Below are 18,352 nucleotides of genomic sequence, written 5' to 3' on the forward strand. Positions count from 1 at the left end.
CCTCAGTGACTATGTTTCACCCCCACTTACATCTGATGGAAACGTCTTGTAGCCTATATGGTTCTATGAATATGCCCCTTTCAAAGGCAAATGTTCAATAAAGTATATTTTAGACACACTTCTCGAGCTCCAATAGACAAAAACTATATGACAAACGCTATAGTATGGCTTCAAAATTTACAATTAGGAGGCTAACAAGTAACACTAGCAGGTTGTAGCATTGCTGCGAGTATTATCCTAGGTTGCTAGGTAACGGTAGCTAACTAACGCAAGCTAGCTTCCGTTCTGAAAAAATAACTCACTCTGGTGGAAGCGTTGGTAATATTTAGAACTCACTCCTCAATAGGTTAAGAAACTCATACATTTGTTAGTAAGACAACTTTTTCAATATTCTATTACTCCAACAAATACTGTATAGGTTTTCATCAGGTTTAAATGTATCTATATTTCGCCGTTCTCTGTTTTGTCCGCCATCTTTTCTTTTTCCCGCAAAGTGTCTATTTTACCCGTAATGAAAAGCGCAACAGGCTATCTAAATCATTCTTACGTTAGTCACTGATATAAAGCTTTATGCAATAGGTAAATGGAAGTGTCTATGGCAAGTCGGACTTAAATTGCATTTAAGTCTAAGACTAGGTCTATTTTCATGCAACTGGCCCCGGGTACTGTTGGATCGTCTAGAATTAGTGGGATTCCACCCGAAATTCTGAATTGATCTATCATACAGACAGGCTGATAGACAGACAAACAGACATACATATAGACAGACAGGCAGTCTAAAAAGCAGGCAGCTAGATAGATGGATGAATGAAGAAACTGGTTGAAGGGGAACAGGCAGGTCTTATGATGGCTTCGAGACAACTCTGGTGGATGTAAGAAGTTGTTATTATTGAATGTAAGGAGATGGCAAGGTTATACCTTACCAAATGTCCCCCCCAGACAACTCCTCGTCATCGGAGCCCTTCTCAAATGGCTAAGGAGCAACAATATTTCCCTGAAGGACGTTGATGTGGTTGTAACTTGGCCAAAATGCAGCCACAGAGTGACCGTCAGAGAATCACCAATGTGGTCAGAGGGAGACCTCGCTGAAAGTTTCTCAGGATGGAGCAACTTGAAGAGAAATGCTCCTCACAACCCCCTTAAACAAATATGGTGTGGTGAAGAAAAAAGCCAAGGAGAGGCATTCAACGATATTTATTTTTTCCTCCTCTTTCAGAAGGGGATCTCTTTTCTTGAATGAGAGGCTTATTTCCATTCTGCACCTATCAATTTCTACAGAATGATTAAACAGTTTCTTCAGTTCTCCTTCCAGTCATAAAACCTCGGCCGACAAATATAGTTTTCAGCGCCCTTTTACTGGCAATGAAATCATTTGAATTTAGCTGCTTTCCTTGTTGGACATACTGCAGTTCCAAGGTCATTGGTTTGTGTGTCTATGTGTGTCTTCAGTCTATCTGTTTAACCTTGAGCCTAGCGAGTGTATCTGTCATCCAGGGATCCACAGAATGAGTCACAATTATATATATTTTTTTGAAATAACATGGTTATAAGAAATAAAGTAAAGAAAGGAAATTAAAGTCAGTGTGATGGTATGCCTATGTACCTTGAGGGAACACTGGATGTGACTCACAATGTTTATTGTGAATACTTATTAAGAATTGATGAAGAAAGTGTTTTGTATTGATGAAGAAAGTGTTTTGTCCGTCTCTTCATAAACGGAGTGACTAAGTTCAGTTGAGTTCTGGATTTTAATAAGTATTATCAATCTGCAGATTGGGAGAGAAAACCAGACCTCTGACAATACATAACACAACCCCTGTCTTAGGTCTCAATCATGTCTCTCTCCGCTCTGAAGGCCGGAGGACCATCTTTTATAGGGCACAAGAATGTAAACATAAATAGTGACAGTCAGGCAGTAATGACGTTACAACAGTCTCAGAGAGAGAGATTCACAGCTCCCAACACATGACCACTCAGAGTAGAGAGTTCATAGTTGTAGCTCTCCTTGTAGTCATGACAAGGAACATTTAGCCAGTACTTTCTCCTGATCCCGAACATCCAATAACCCTGACACAATCTACTCAAGCTTACCTGAGAACACACTAACTAGTATCCAATGACTAGTTCTATTGATTAGTGAAAAATGTAAGCACACAGGAAATCACAATTTCTTCCACAGAATGATTCATTCCTCAACATTTGGAATGTTGAGCACAAATGTATTCAGTGAGTTCCAAATTGGTTCAGTTGCCTTAATAATCAAATATCCAGCAGTTTTCCAGAAGTTTAATAATGTGTGACAAAACTGGGGTGAATTCCTTTTGTTTTCTGCTAAATATGTTACACTGTGAACAACATCAAAGTACAAATTGAAGTATGTTGCTTCTAAATGAATAAATACATTTTATTCATAAATATCTGTTCATCAACTAGGTCAGTTAAAATGAAATAAAATGAAACATTTTCAAGACAGCATTACAGTATTAAAATATTAAAGTTTAAAGGAATTGAAGTTGCCATGTGTAAAACATGTGAAACCTTCTGTGACATCCAATCTCTGATCTCACTGTATGTGCTGTTAATGCCAGAGCTACCACACTGTAGAGACATAGAAAAATCTTTCCACAGTGCAGACATTCTCAAGGCTCTGGTAATTTCCTTAAGTGTGGGCACCCTACTGCTGGGAAAGTTGTGAAGCTTTAGACCTATTGTCAGTTTTTCCAAGGTAAGATGCAAGTTGCTGAAGATTTAACAGTTTGGAAAATTCTGACAGGGATAATGTTGGAAGAGGAAATAAAGTACCAGCAGAAAGGTTAGGAACTTAAGAAGTCCTATGTGGAAACTCTGTCTTCCTTGATTAAAATTTGGATAGCATGTTCAGCCACAACATTACAACAAAATAGAAAATGCAATACTCAAGAAAAAGAACTTAAGCCAAAATACCCCTATCTTTTAGGGTGCCACATTACTTTGGTGATGCAATATCGTTTAGAACATTCTCTACTCAAAATGTATGCCATCTTGAAATACCAGTTGAAGACTCCATTTCCTATTATTACAGTATGATTTATATATTTATGTCATAGATTAATTTGCAAACTCTCCAGGGAGGTTTGTACTGTGCATGTACAGTAAACTCTTTATTTTGATCCTTGTCCACAGCATATTGTGGGCAGAGCAAAGGGACTATTCACCCACATGCAGTTTTAGATAGTAAACATTACACGTAAAACACACATTCAGGTTGCTTCACATGAAATGAATTAAACAAACACAAAAACAGTTGCTTCTATTTGGTGACTTTCCCAAAGCATATTTTTTTTTGGAGTGTTTTCATCGTGAAAACACTCAAATTCAACCAGAAGTTTGTTCGAAATGCAGATTGGTTTGATTCCCGGCAGGAATTGTGTGTAAAATGGTTTATTCAGTCCTGAAACCCACAGTATGAAACACATCCTGAGGTTTTTGTTACACTACAAATGACTTGACTTTACAGATGTTGTAAATTAAGCTGTGCCATTGGAAGCTGCTCCATTGGAGTAATGCTGAGATCTAACCCATCCTAGTGTGTATTATGGCCATGCACACGACTACCATGTGAGAATCTTTTCTGAGCACATACTGTACCATATTGTAAGTATAACAATACACAGATACTAACACAGTCTATAGGCTCATTATTCAGAGAACATGGATTCACCCCATGTTTTTCTCACTATCTGTCACCCAAAACATTAAGCCTAATCTTAATCTGACCAGTGATGAGGGGACACTGCTCTAATGGCTTGAGGTAACTTGATATACAACACTCACTGGACAGGATTGTCGTCTCTCACAGGTTTCCCATTAATTGCAAAGAAAACCATGCACATGGAAAGCAATTGCATCATCTGACATCAAACTTTCAGGTCAGGGTCAGTGCTTCCCAAGATGCCATTTGACTCTTTGTTTTGACTGGCAGACATTCTGAAGCTGGGAGGTTGGGAGCAAGCCTCGCTTATGTGCCCCATATATATTTTGGTTGCCTTTTGTGTCATTCCATCAGGCACAAATAAAGTGTTGTCCAGTTGATTTATGTCTGAGAGGCCCAGAGAATGAGAAAGAGAGCAACACAGGATGAAATTAAAACTGAACCGCAGTTGAGGCCGGGAGGAGAGCTAGAGAACACTATAACGTAGATCTACACCATGCAGCGGATGTAGATCCACACCATGTAGCGTAGATCCACACCATGTATCTGACATAAATCCAAACCTGTAGCTGACGTAGATCCACACCCTGTAACATAGATCCACAGCATGTAGCTGACTTAGTTCCAGACCATGCAGCTGACGTAAATCCACACCCTGTAGCGTAGATCCAAACCCTGTATCTGACTTAGATCCACACCCTGTAGCATGGATCCACAGTATGTCGCCGACGTAGATTCACACCAGGTGATGATGTAGATCCACACCATGTAGCTGACGTAGATCCACACCATATTGCTGATGTAGGTGCATACCATATAGCTGACGTAGATCCACACCATGCCCGACTGGGATGTGGGCACCAGCTGGTCCACTTTCACCATGTCCTGCCTCAGTGGATCTCTAACCAATAGTATTCCGGTAAACTGCGTACATTTCTAAAGAAGTAGGATTTGAAATAAGTACAGTTAGAAGTGAGGCCATGCTTCAGTTCATGCTGTACACTGGGTGAAATGCACCTTTTTTTACATGGTGGGTTTCACAAGACAACCTTGATACCTTGATGTGATTGCTAGACTATAGCTGTTTAGGTAATCACGTTATGTCATGTTGGCAGGTTTGATACATTGCTTTTTGGTTACAAGTTACAGGCCAAGAAAAAAAACTTTCCCTGGCACAATTGTCAGGAGCTACGCGTACATTTCCTGGAAATCACCATCTTTCCCATAGCAGCACAGAGGTCAAGCTAATTACATTTGACCTTTCAGATTAGGGTAATATTACTTACGAAATCATACATCTATGAAACCGACACACAAAGATCAAAGAGGGCCTAGTAGACTAATGAATTGTCTTCTTTATAAAATACTACAAATTTCAGAAGGAAAAATGACAATTTAATACATTTTGGAAACAACTGTGTTGAGCTGTTTTTCAGATGATGGATGCTATATTGTGCTTGGATCTGTCAGCTCATGGAGCACAACAGGTTATTGTAGAGGGCCACAATACAGTTGCGGTTCCTCTCTTCATCCATTTTCAAGGACTGTTATGGAAATAATAACATTTGGTTAGCTTTGGTGGCTAATAAAGACACATCGGGAAGCTGAGGGCTGAACAAAAAGGGGGAGGGTTGGGGGTGGGAGCTGAATTATCCCACTCATATTGACTGACTGTATGTAAATGTGATAGCAGGTGTATCTACCACTCCCTTCTTTACAATGCTTTGTATGTAATCTCTTCATCTTTTTGCTTGTTTTGTATTTAAATCAGAAATTGCTTGTTCAAGTCTTTATCTTGAAGCCGTTTCCCCCTTTCCACCCAAGACTGCCATGGTAAATAAGAATATGTTTTCAATGATGTGCCTCGTTAAATAAAGGGTAAATTGACTGGAGCAAACATTTTTATGACAAATTGAAAGTGTCTAATCCCTTTTGTTTTGCTCTTGAACTTACAATTCTAAAAGGAAGAAAGAATCGCAGATTTTATACACACACAGTGTTTAACTCATAGGTCAGTTGACTGTGAAAATAATGTCAGCCACTAAAGAGCACAGCTTTGTGATTTATAGTTGGTGTGTGGCTACCAGGTTTTGGCTTGGTAGAAGTGGAATGGTTGTAGCTGTGCAGTGGTTTAGCTGCTCAGTGGTTGGTTAACCTCTTCACACACACATTTCCTTACTTGGAGAGAGTGATAGTGTGTAACAGTCATTGAAAGCAAGAAGAATAGAATTACACCAGACATTACCTGTGGTCAGCCAATCCACGCGTCACTGAAGCTGCAGCAGTGTCTACTGTATGTGTCTGTGTGTGCAAACCTATTTGTGTAAGTGTGTGACGTTTTGGTGGGCTCTGACCTTTCTGTTGAGATTTTTCTCTTGGCCTGTCGAGAGCAAGAGAAGGCTATTTTCTCTGTGGCTATGCGTACACAAAGTCTTCTACGTCAAGCTGTCCTGGAGCTGTCATAAGTCACTGCTGATGTGAGTAGGAGGTGGCAACGTATGATGATTGCATCATAAGGTTTTGGGGTTAAAGCACCACTTGTGTTAATTCTACAAGAAATACAGGCAATCCCTGTATGTTAGTGACAACCCACATGCTGTACTGAGTAAATATCATATAAAGTAGAACATTGCCTGTTGACTCAAAATGACATTTTATGACTCACAACATCTTCACATTTTTCATACTCTGAGTAAGTTTCTCACCATCACTTTGACAAGATGTTACATGTGGACATCTGTTCCCACCTTTTCTCTCCAGGGTTTTTCTGTGTCAGTAGTGCATGAACAGAGTAGCAGGGACTGGACTTGTAGATGACACAAGATTTTTTTATTCCCCTCATTCACTACTATAACTGCTTACACGTGGCCATAGGAAATTACTATGTACTATTTGTTAGTCACTTTGGTAAAAGTGCATGAAGAAAAACATGTATTATTTAGTATTGAAGTATTGAACAGAATCCATTCTCTGTCCTAATTTAATTAGCTATTAGGAATTGATTGGCTGATGGAAGTTACTGTATTACAACAAACAGGCATATACTGTAGGTTGTTGCCAGCCTCTATAGAGTTTAAAAATCAGTTTAGAAATTTTTTAATGGATCCAACAGTCTACAAATGTCAATCAGAGAAGGGCACATAGCCTGGAAGGGGTTACCAATTCAGGACTTGTATCTTCAATCAAAGGCATTTGGGAGGACAACACAAAGAATACTTACTTGCAGTCCTTGAACTCAGATAAAACTGAACCTGCAAATTGTTATCCAAATTTTAATTATGTATGGTAGAGATGATTAAGGGAGCAATAAAGACAGAGTGAGTTATCTTCACTGAGACTGAAAGACTTGTGATAACTCCCAGAAACATATTTCACCATCACACCATTTTATTGACAAAAATACAACATCAAAAACAATAATGTAAATACAATACATAAATAATTTAATTGTAAGTAAATGGCATTTCATTTATTGAGAAGGGCTCCTTCAGTTACTGTATGTGAGTAGCAACCCTATCACAGTGAGGATGCTCTTATTTTAAGTCTGTGGAGAGAGCGCACCCCGCTAGTGGAAATGCCATCGAAGTGGGTGGGCACACTTCCCTCATCCCCACTGCAGTATAAGTATGGAAACGATACTTTCCTACCGGAGTTGATTTTAGGAGAGATGAACGTACGGATAATGAAATCACATCCAGCAATGAAACTGTTTGTGGTGAGTAACTTTGGACGATGCTTAGTTTGTTTTCTCTTGGGAAAACAGTTGCTGCCCTTACGCTACAGTAGGAGTTGGGTTATTACTTGTGAATGCCTTCTTTTTGTGGACAATTTCGGCAAGTGAACTATTGAACAGTATGAATTTCGGTCGTGGATTAAACTGTATCAAAGAATTATCCATGTTTACTATAAAATATTGTCTATTCCCGTAAGGAGCCAGGTACATTAGGCTAGCCTGTCGTTTTCAATTATAAGCGATGTATTTATTTATGACCAAGATGCTTACCAATCGTGCGTGATTATTCTGAGCTGCTGTCCCAACGTACATCGGTTTACAATATCACTGATTCACTGAGTTATAGCCTATAGTTGTAATAGTAGTTTAGATGTTCTATGTAATGTTGATAATTTGCATTATAGCCTAATTCACTTTACATTTTGAGCAACTTTATTAGTTAAATTTAATTAACTAATCAAAATACATTATGTACCTGATTGATATGATGTTGTGTTATCTTTTTGACTTCATTTTTATGATGTAATGTAAATTTTAAAGGCATATGACCCCGGTAAAATTCCTAGATTCAGGTGTGTCTTACTTTAAAGTGCCACAACCTGTGTTTGCTGAATTGGAGCCTTTGGATACCAGTTACTTCCAGGTCTGATGTGTTTTGCATGGCCTCCGGTCACACCATTTGCATATGTGATGTTTTGTGTTGAGATGTGAATCAGAGTAGAAACTGAGCTTAGACTATGTGAGAGGAACAGTTTTACCTTTCTGAACATAGATAAAGAGAGATGTTTTTGTGTGTGTGTGTGTGTGTCTGTGTGCATGTGTGTGTGTGTGAGCCTCATTTGACGTGAGGCTAAAAGTGAGAGTGTACACAGGCATCCTCCCACAATAGAGTCATTTCAGCTTGCTTGATGTAAATAATGTATCAGAGTCTGTTATCTCTAAGTTCTTTATCTTTATGCCCTATGTTCCAGGATGGCAGTTAAGTCTAACTTCCCTAAAAAAAGCCGCTCTCACAGAGATCAGAGTAGAGTATCAAAGGGTCACATACTGTATATCTGCACAACCCGATGCCCTGTTTATTAAAAAAGGAACACTCCTGAAAAGAAATTGAAGTCTAGCTTCCCCTTTTCAACTGCTTGAGATTAAGTGCTGGTCAGCGTAGTCTTTCCATCTACAGCAATACTAATACCAAGGTGTGCAGGTGTGTAGAGAAAGAGATGGAAAGAGGGATAAAGAGATAGAGATAAAGTCCTATGTCACCTCTGCGTGGGAGTTGCTGTGAAAATGTATTAGCATGGCCAATGCAATGCAAATGACCAAAGAGGAATTTTATCAACTTGGTCAAATGGAAAGGAATTTAATCAAATTATGTTGCATTGCATTGGCTGTAATGTTCCAGCGTAAACAGATAAAACACAAAAACATTTTCCTAGTAGTTCTTTTAGTTATTTGTTTATTTGTACACACAAGCAGTCATAAATTGAATGGTTACTGAAAGAAAAAGCGTGAATCTAAATCTAATCTCTTTAGCAGTGATGTTTATTTAATCTTACAAGGCAAACCTGTAGTAGCAGAGGTTTGAGAGTATTACAGGTAGAGATAAGGAGGAGGACTAAGAGGCTGTTGGTTATTGGATAGTAACGTTTTGGAATGGTGCTATTTACCATATCCATGGTAAATAGCACAGTGATTCTTGGACACAATATGGGTCCTGATTGAACAGTTATGTGGGCTATACCTGAGGGTGGGTGTGTGATATTGTAAGATCTACAACATCTTGTGACCCCAGGAACTTCACCATAGATGTGTCCAAGAGCATTAAGACTCATTAACATAACACAAGCTGTTATGTCATGAGGCTTGTGTATGTACAGTTTAGCTGTATCTTCCTTTTTTAGAAAGGACTGCAGTGCTGGGTGATGCTGGGTTTCCCGTGTGATTGTACTGAACAGGTGGCTTCGTTATAGGAAAACCAATAGCGCACAGGTGGTATCTGTAAGTGTGTGTTTGTGTGTGTGGGTGGAGGGGGGGGGGGTCTGCATGCACATGTGCCTGTAACTGTTCTTGTGTGTGCGTCCATACCTGCTATGGTATTATGCTCTTATCTTGCTAGATTAATTATCTGCAATCAACAGTCAGCACTTCAAATCCCACACAGCGAATGGTTTAAAAACTGGGAGTCAGATGGCTGAGCGGTGAGGGAGTTGGGCTAGTAATTAGAAGGTTGCTGGATCGATTCCCTGCCATGCCAAATGACGTTGTGTCCTTGGGCAAGGCACTTCACCCTACTTGCCTCGGGGGGAATGTCCCTGTACTTACTGTAAGTCACTCTGGATAAGAGCGTCTGCTAAATGACTAAATGTAAATGTAAAACACTGAGTTTCTCTGAAGTAGGCTGGAGTCTTGACAGAGCGCAAAGTGTTACTATCAGTGGATTGAGATTATGGATTGAGTTGTATAAAGTTCTGTTTAGGTGGTAAATCACACCCTAAACCCTGTCCTGTGAAGTTCATATAATTAGGGCTCTGAATGCTAACAAACTCAATAGCATCTCCCAGAGCTCTGGGTAAAGAATCAATCAGTTCAGTGAGATTGAGGGAATGTCCTGTGTTTCAGCATACTTTGAAATCAAACATTCCTCTCCAGGCTGGCTACAGGCCACTGAGACATCCTCTGTAACTTTCCCTCAGATCGTTGGAACGGTGCAATTATGGTTGTTTGATGCCCAGTAGCAGCATGTAATTTTGGTTTGCAGCCATCGACAGATGCTAACTTCTAAGGAAACACTGAAAAGTGAAAAGTTCAACATCTTATTTACTGCTTGATGATTTTCTTTTGCATTCATGAATGATGAATCAATAGGACTTAAATACTTCATTCACCTGTAGGGATGAAATAATTCACATGATAATGAGAGGACTTGATTGGTCAGGCCTGCTTAAAGTTTGATGTGGAGAGCAACAGAGTGGTCGAGTTAACAGGGAAACTGATGTGGAGACAGTGGTCATGTATTCTACAGGACGGGGGTCTCTGGGAAATCCCAGTAACCTTTCCTTTGGCTTTGGGTGAAGGGCAGGGCATATATAGAGAAGTGAGGAAAACTGTGTTCTCAATGGCTTTTGCACACATGGTGGTTTGTGTGTGTTGGAGGGGGGATGGGGAGGGAGAAGTCCACACATCAAATTGTTTTCAACGATGTGCCGCCGCCACATATAGACCCCCTGCAACAGACCTGGCTTCTGACTTTTTGGCAACAGTATGGGGAGTCAACAGGATTTTTCAGGGTCCGGATGTTATTTGTTGGTTTTTGGGGCTTCAGACTTGCATGCAAGTCTTTTTTTTTGGTTCTATTTACATGTGTATTTCACACTTTTGAAAAGAAAGTATTGAACTGCCATGATTCTGTACTTAAGAAAGGTGTTTGGTGTAAGTTTTTTCCATTTGAAAATGATTTGGCTGTATCCTTCAGAATCTTGAGCCATGTTGTCAGTGACATAACTAGAATGACACATTGTAAAAACATGCCGTTAAATGCTGATGTCCTTCTGTCTCATCTCTTCCTCCTCTCCCTTCTCTTCCCCCCTTCTCTCACTCTCTATCCTACACTCCACCCCCTCCCCCTTTCCTGTCCTCTCCTCCCCCACTCCCCCCTCCTCCCCCCTCCTCTTCCCCTCCTCTCACAGTTCTTCACAGCATCCCTCTCTTGGGCATTCCAGCCGGCACCACGCCCCAAGTATTCTCACCTTGACCCCCTGACCTCTGAACTCCTCCAGTGTGACCAGTGTCCTCCCGGCACAGCTGTCTGGCACCACTGCACCGCAGACGAGCCCACTATCTGTATGCTGTGCCCTGAGCGCCGGTTCTCAGACGACTGGCACTGGGGCGAGTCGTGTCAGCGCTGCACGTCTGTTTGCAAGGAGAGACAGCTGGTGAAGAGGGAGTGTAATAGCACCCATGACCAGCTGTGTGAGTGTGGACCTGGGTTCCACCTTGTGGTAGAGTTCTGCATCAAACACAGCACCTGTGCACCTGGAAATGGAGCCGTCATTCTGGGTATGTTTGTCTGCGAACTGTCCATCCCGTTTTTTGTGATTTTGTATCATCTTCTTTCATCTATGTTTCATGTGTGTATGAAGCTCACTTACACTAGTTACTAACTTTAGTTTGTTGTCTTTTGCCTAATTCAGTCACCCAAAAGTGTGGTTACTGTTCACTGTATGTAACTTCATATTAAAGTGGTTAGGTAAGTTATGAGTTAGCTTGTTTGATTCTGATCATACTGTTTCAATGGGCCCAAGTTGTAATTAGTTCCTTCTTAGAGGGGATGTGTGTATGTGTGTGTAACTGACACCTTCTAATTAGGAAGAATAACACTGCCTGCTGATATTCAGAAAAAATTGACATCCTGTTCTGCATGTGTTCTCACAACCTTACCTCTATAAGATGATTCTGCTGCAACCTTAAAACTCTATAGCTGCAACAGTATCATCTTGACTTTGTAGTCCTGATGGGTAGTCTCTTATTCTTCTTGTGTATTAATCCCAAACTTCATCCCATTATGTTCTAGTCTGAGAGTTGGGCTAGAGTTGGACTTCCAACTTTCACAAGTGACTGTTCTTTGGGTCAAAGAACTGTATTTTTTGTACAATACACGATGATTGGAGATTTTCAGGTCACTAAGTAGACATTTCTTCTCTCTGTCTGTCACATCAATTCCCAGAGGGAAGAGTTTTAAAGTATACATATCTAAGTCCTTCAATTACATTACCAGAAAATAAACCCTACATTTAGGCTTCCAAATGTAAAACATTCATCCTGTATACTGCAAATACCTTGTAACCAAAGTTGGACTGTTTCTCTCTCAAACTTTGGGTGTGGTTAAATTGTTATACCTTTTTCCAGGAGAGGGCAATGTAGTCATTTCCATTGAAAGGTCTTGGCTGTGTTGTGTTTTTGATTCAGGTCATGGCATTGTACTGAATAATTTAGAAACAAAGTTGTGGAAATATTGACAGAGAGAGAGAGTTGAAGGCAGCATGCATACAATGCAACTTTGTCATAAAGTCATGGCTTGAACTGGGACTGGTTCGTAGTGCTCCTCTGTCATACCTTCTCCATGGTTGATCCCTCTTGCATTGTGTATTGTGCTGTGAATACCCAAATAAGCAGTCTGGTTTGCCAACTGAGTAATGTTACCACATAGTATGTCTTAATGGCTGTATTAGTCATACTATGTTATGGCAGATTCTAAATCTTTGTCGGCCATTCTAAATGGTAGTATGGGTATTGAGACACATCACATAACTTGTATCTGGATGTGAATGACTGGAAACAACAGTTTAGGTCCTTCCTCACATCTCACAGAGGAACGTTTGGCTTGCTCTGGCATCATCATCTTAGATTTATTGTGGCTTTGAGACTAAAAGACTGCTAACCAGAAACATCCTTCCATCCCTGGCTCAATCCTTTCTCCTCTAGATTGCATATATATACAGGGTCTGCCCATCTGTGGAGAAAGGAAGTTTAATATGATGTATTCATATAACAATGACCATTGTAACTCGAATGTCCAATTACATACAGCAAATGGATCTCAGGGAAATCTTCAGTGGTTTAGTGCTAGATTGAAGCTTCCCAAATATTTAGGACACTCAACCCCCCCACCTGTTTCATAAAGGTCAAACCCAATGCATGAAGAACTGACATCTCTTCTGTCAAGTAAAAAAAGAAGGAAGATGTGGTTATTGCCTCTTCTGAAAAGGGATCTGTGAATAGTAACTAGAGAAATGACACATTTGAAAACAGGATATAGAAATGTCTAAAAAAAGAATTGTGTCAGAGTGTGTACCAAACAGTATGTTTGTTAGCAGATAGTATGAACCAACTTGGTTTCTGTCAGAAGCTTTGTATCCCTGTAAGATGACCTTCCCGGCAACAGACGTGACTGCATCATGACAGACTGGAAAGCTAAGAAACTGCTCACTGCTGTATTTACACAACCAAAATGTGACACAACCCTTTTTGATGTTTTATCAGCGGTTCTCAAGTTAATTGTCCTGAATGGTTTGTATTTATGTTGCAGGCACTCCACAGAGTGACACCGTGTGTGAACCTTGTCCCCAGGGCTACTTCTCCAGTGTGGCCTCACCCACAGAGCCCTGTGTTCCCCACACAAACTGCAGTGAGCTGGGCATGAGGAGCCTGCGGGCTGGAAGCACCTCCCAGGACAGCCAGTGTGACAACCAAGCCAAGAGTACAGACCTGGAGTGCTCCAGACAACACACGCTCTGCCAGACAGGTGAGTCTTCCTCACCCTACAAGTACACATAATTAAAGCTAATGCTAACTAAACCTATTCGGAATAGCAACACTGACAGGACATTAGGAATTGGAAATCAGAATCTGTGAGCCAAATCAAGTGTACAGAATAGTTTGTAGAAATGTTGGGATTGGACGTGAACTGCCCAACAATTTGTCCATGAAGTGGAGATTCACATGAACAACACAACACTGACTAACCACTGGCATAATTGACCTCCCGAGAACATAGAATCTGAGCAGTGTCTCTTCACAAAAACTGTTGCTCCAAACTTCTTTCAGTTTCAGTTATTAGATTATTTGCAATGAATTCTATATTCATCTTGAAATTAAATGTAAAATTTAAAGCAGCTAAAAGTTTTGACCCAATGAGTAGACAAGATTTGGGAAATGTGGGTTTCTTGATGTCTGTCTGATTTAGAGTACATGCAGGAAATGGGCCAGTTAGCCTTTTGTGTAGAAGATACACACAACAACTCATAGTTCAAACATTACTCAGTATTCCAGAACATGCTATGGCACAACGTGTGATTCTTCCGCAAGATTAAACAAAGTCATGAGAGGAGTAATCTGTCAACTGTTATATGCAAGCCAGTCAGTCAAGTCTTAGTTCTTAATTTTCCCTCCCTCCCTGCAGACGTCACTCTGTGTGAGGAGGCCATCTTCCAGTCTCTGGCGTCCTTGCGTCTGTCTTCGGTTCCCCTGGAGCGCCTGCTAGACAGTTTACCAGGACGCAAGGTAGACCGGAAGAGCCTGGAGAAGCTTAAGAAGGCATGTAGCCCACAGCAGCTTCTACTGCAGCTACTGCTTCTGTGGAAGGAGCAGAACAAAGACCAGGACAAACTCTATGGCATCATACAAGGTCAGACTTAAATAAACATATTCAAAAAGGGCACCTCTTTCAAACAATTATAATTTTGTGAACGTGGAGCAAAAATATTATGTGTCTTATGAAAAGAGGAGAGAACTGTAGAGTAAATTGTAAATACTATTTTCAAAGCTTTCTTAGGATATTTGCATTTCAATGTGCGCTGATGTTAATCGGATTCTCTCCTTTTTCAACCAGGTGTCAAACACTGCGAGAGGAGGGTGTCCCGCTGTACGGAGCTGAAGAACCTGACCCTGAATGACCTCATGGTCATCAGCAACAGCTTACCTGGGGTCAAAGTGTGCAAGGAGGATGTGCATGCAGTGGTCACTTCCTGTTCTTCCCAACAGTACATCCTACAACTACTTCACCTATGGAAGAGACAGAATGCAGGGGTGGAGCTGGCCAAGGGTCTGTCCCACTGTCTGAGGACTCTACGGGGCCAGGGCTCTCCGCGACACCTTCTCAAGAGCATCAAGAGGATCAGCCGCATCATCAGCAGCTCGTCCATACACAAAATGTACGAGAAAATGTTCCTCAGCATGGTTCAAGATAGCTCCTGCTTCAAAACCAAGCCTTTCAATGAATAGTAGTTAACCACAGGACTGGGTTGCGTGAAGTTCATTATTTACCTGATGTAAATACTCTGGATAAGAGGAATGAAGGGAAGGGAGGTTATCTTGCTTCTCACTGTTTAACTTGGAAGGAGTTCCTTTCATAATGAAATGTATCCCTCCGCTATTTTGTTTTTGGACTGCTGACATTGAAACTGTTTTCACTTTTTATAGGATGTCAGCTTCTTATGAATGTACAAAGGAGTGCAATTATTTTCTATTTAAAATGTTCTACTTGGCTGAAATTGTTAAAGCTTGTTTTTATACATGATAACAAAACTGGATACTAAAGGCTACAAGTTACATGTTTGACATTGTGTGTTTGTGTTTCATGTTGTGTAAACATCTTTACTGTGCATTTGCTGTGTGACTTTGTGAACACTACGCCAAACTATCGCCAAACTATCAGAATAAAAATGTTCTTAGAATAGTTGTACCCTCTACAATGTTATAGCTTGACTGATACTAGTATATTCACTGACTATTTTACTGCAAGCTTGACTCAACATGTAAGTGCCACTGTATTTGTCATTGGGTTATATTTACACATGAACCAATACTTCCACATTCACAAGTATAGGATAACTCCTAGACTGGAGTCTGTCTCCCATATCTTTTTCTCTTTTTGAGAGTACAAATGTGTGGGCTTATCCCGCAGTGACTCTAATTAAAACTGTGATTATCTTTGTCCTAAGAAATAATCTGCGATAGTTGACAGTGTAGAGAAGTATGCATCTCATTTACAATTTTTTAATAATTATTTTAGATTTTCTTCATGTGCATACCACATATGGAATTATATGTAAATAGAAATAGAATTGTCCCAAATATTTCATTTTTTTTAATTTCTAACTTGTATGACACATTTGTAATATGACACATTTGATCTCTACCACACCTTATCCTAAACAAAATAGTATTAGAAGGAAGTATCGCTACATCCTCTTGGTTGCATTTCAATTTGTTGTATGTGCACACAGACAACACCAGCTTTCACTTTCCCCTATCCAAGGAAGTGATTTGACCTTTTGGATAGATATCATCCCTTTCACTTCTCTAAATGTGTATTTCCATTTGGCCCTGGCCTATAAAAACAAAGATGCATCTTAGTCAAACACATCAGAAGTCACTGTGGAGGACATCCTGCATACCACTCACATAAACATGGTGAGTTGAAGATATGGCTTTTCTGAAAAAGGGAGAATTTGCTGAAAGCATAAATGCAATGACATTGCACAATAAATTAGTCTACCAATGATGCAATTTATCATTAGTTGATCTATGATGATTTCTATTTGTGGACGACTGAATTCAACTTTACATTTGAATAATATAGTATAAATAATAGTATTGTAGTAATATATTATTGAATTATTTATATTGTTAATTTGAACAATTTATCCTCAGTGGTTTCTCATTGTGCTGATGTTTACCTTTATGGAGTACATCGGTGGGACTACGAGCTATGAGCACCTAGACCCTGTCACCGGGCAATCAATCACCTGTAATCGTTGTCCAGCTGGATATCACATGTCTGCTCACTGTACCGCAACCTCACAGACAGAGTGCCACAGGTGTCCACCTAACCACTACACAGAGTACTGGAATTACCTGCCCAAATGTCTGTACTGCAGTACGTTTTGTGTACATAATCAGTTTATAAAGGAGGACTGCTCATCAACCCACGACAGGGTGTGTGAGTGCAACGAGGGCTACTACTGGTTCGCAGGCATGTGTATCAAACACTCAGAGTGTCCCGCTGGCTACGGTGTCAAAAGGAGAGGTACATAAGATAGATCTATGTCAAATACTTGAATGTAATAGATGCGTTCACCGGTTTAATTGAAATCAAGTTTACCTCAACTTGAGGTCCTCAAGTATTTAACATTGCATAACAATTACGCATATGTGCTGATTTCTCGAACCATGGCTCAATGTGTCAACACCACTGTGAATAACCCAAATACAAGTTCAGAGTGTTTTTTTGAAATAATTAGTTGAGTTATATTACACTTAAATTACGTTACCAATCCAGGTAAACAATGTACATTTCTCCTCAAAGGTACCACAAATTTGGACACCGAGTGTGAGCGGTGCCAAAAAGGCTTCTTCTCCTCTGTCTCATCCTCGCACTTGGAGTGTAAAAATCACACTGATTGCGCTTCTCGTGAACTCAAAACCATATTCAGAGGCACAAGCAGGCATGATAATACTTGTGCTTCTTGTGAAAATTCTACAGATGGAGGTAAGCTTCACAAAGATAGCAATTTTGAATTATTGATTGTAACGCAATGTTTATATGGCGTTATCAGGGGGTTTGAGTTGTTTGCAAGATGTCTCTCTTCCTCTCAAAATAGACTTTACACTTTTTCCCCCCTGGGCAGGTGACAGGACACATACCCGAACTATCCTTCTTCACTTCTTCTCTCATCAAAGAATTCACCGACCTAAGATGAAAGAGCTGCTCTGGAGGTTCTTGCTCCCACATACCAATCAGCAGGTCCAGATACAGTTGGACAAACACTTTTCCAGACAGAAAGAGCCAATCCTCAATCTGATCAGACAAGCTCCAGAAGAAGACCTCAAGAGACTCCCTGAATGGCTGAGGAAATCCAATCAAAAGCACATAGCTCAACAACTAGAGAGAAGGATTAGAATTATGGACCAGCATTGTCAGTAAATCTAGTCTCAGCAGTAAAATGTGGCAAGACTTTGTGTTATTACTCTTACTGTTGTAACCTGATCAAAGGACCATGTTGACATCCTAACTATATGTTGAATATTGGATACCAATTTTCCTTAAATAGCAGTCTGGTTTGATTGATCACAAGTACAATGAATGTCTTGTGTTTGTTTAGTCTCTCTAAATAAGAATTTAACATTAAAATACCACCCATGACAAAGTATGGAATACATTATAACATGTACATGTAGTCATAGAAACAACAAGTCACTCCAGTTCCTTTTCCGTACTCCTTATGCCAATGCCTCATCCATATTTAACATCTTCATTTCTGGTTATTTTCCAGGCTACAGCATTACTCTAACCCATAGGTTAAAGGCTCCACTGCAAACCGCCATAGCCTGCTAACCCAAAACTCCAATTTGAGCTTATCCCACAACATCGA

The 18,352-nt window shown here is 40.2% G+C and overlaps 2 protein-coding genes across 2 annotated transcripts; both read left to right on the forward strand.

Annotated features, from left to right (window-relative positions):
* Positions 1-7,284: 7,284 nt before the first annotated feature.
* Positions 7,285-15,684, forward strand: LOC146300596 (tumor necrosis factor receptor superfamily member 11B-like). The gene is made up of 5 exons (XM_084703934.1): positions 7,285-7,406; positions 11,108-11,477; positions 13,507-13,722; positions 14,380-14,604; positions 14,809-15,684. The coding sequence occupies exons 1-5, from the start codon at positions 7,359-7,361 to the stop codon at positions 15,198-15,200; spliced, it is 1,251 nt and encodes a 416-aa protein (XP_084560060.1). The 5' UTR covers positions 7,285-7,358; the 3' UTR covers positions 15,201-15,684.
* Positions 15,685-16,355: 671 nt separating this feature from the next.
* LOC146300597 (tumor necrosis factor receptor superfamily member 11B-like) lies at positions 16,356-18,186 on the forward strand. The gene is made up of 4 exons (XM_084703939.1): positions 16,356-16,391; positions 16,632-17,007; positions 17,287-17,469; positions 17,609-18,186. The coding sequence occupies exons 1-4, from the start codon at positions 16,389-16,391 to the stop codon at positions 17,902-17,904; spliced, it is 858 nt and encodes a 285-aa protein (XP_084560065.1). The 5' UTR covers positions 16,356-16,388; the 3' UTR covers positions 17,905-18,186.
* Positions 18,187-18,352: the final 166 nt, after the last annotated feature.

This window comes from Hypomesus nipponensis, chromosome 2 (genome assembly GCF_054491055.1).
Source record: "Hypomesus nipponensis isolate SF chromosome 2, ASM5449105v1, whole genome shotgun sequence".
NCBI lineage: Eukaryota > Metazoa > Chordata > Actinopteri > Osmeriformes > Osmeridae > Hypomesus > Hypomesus nipponensis.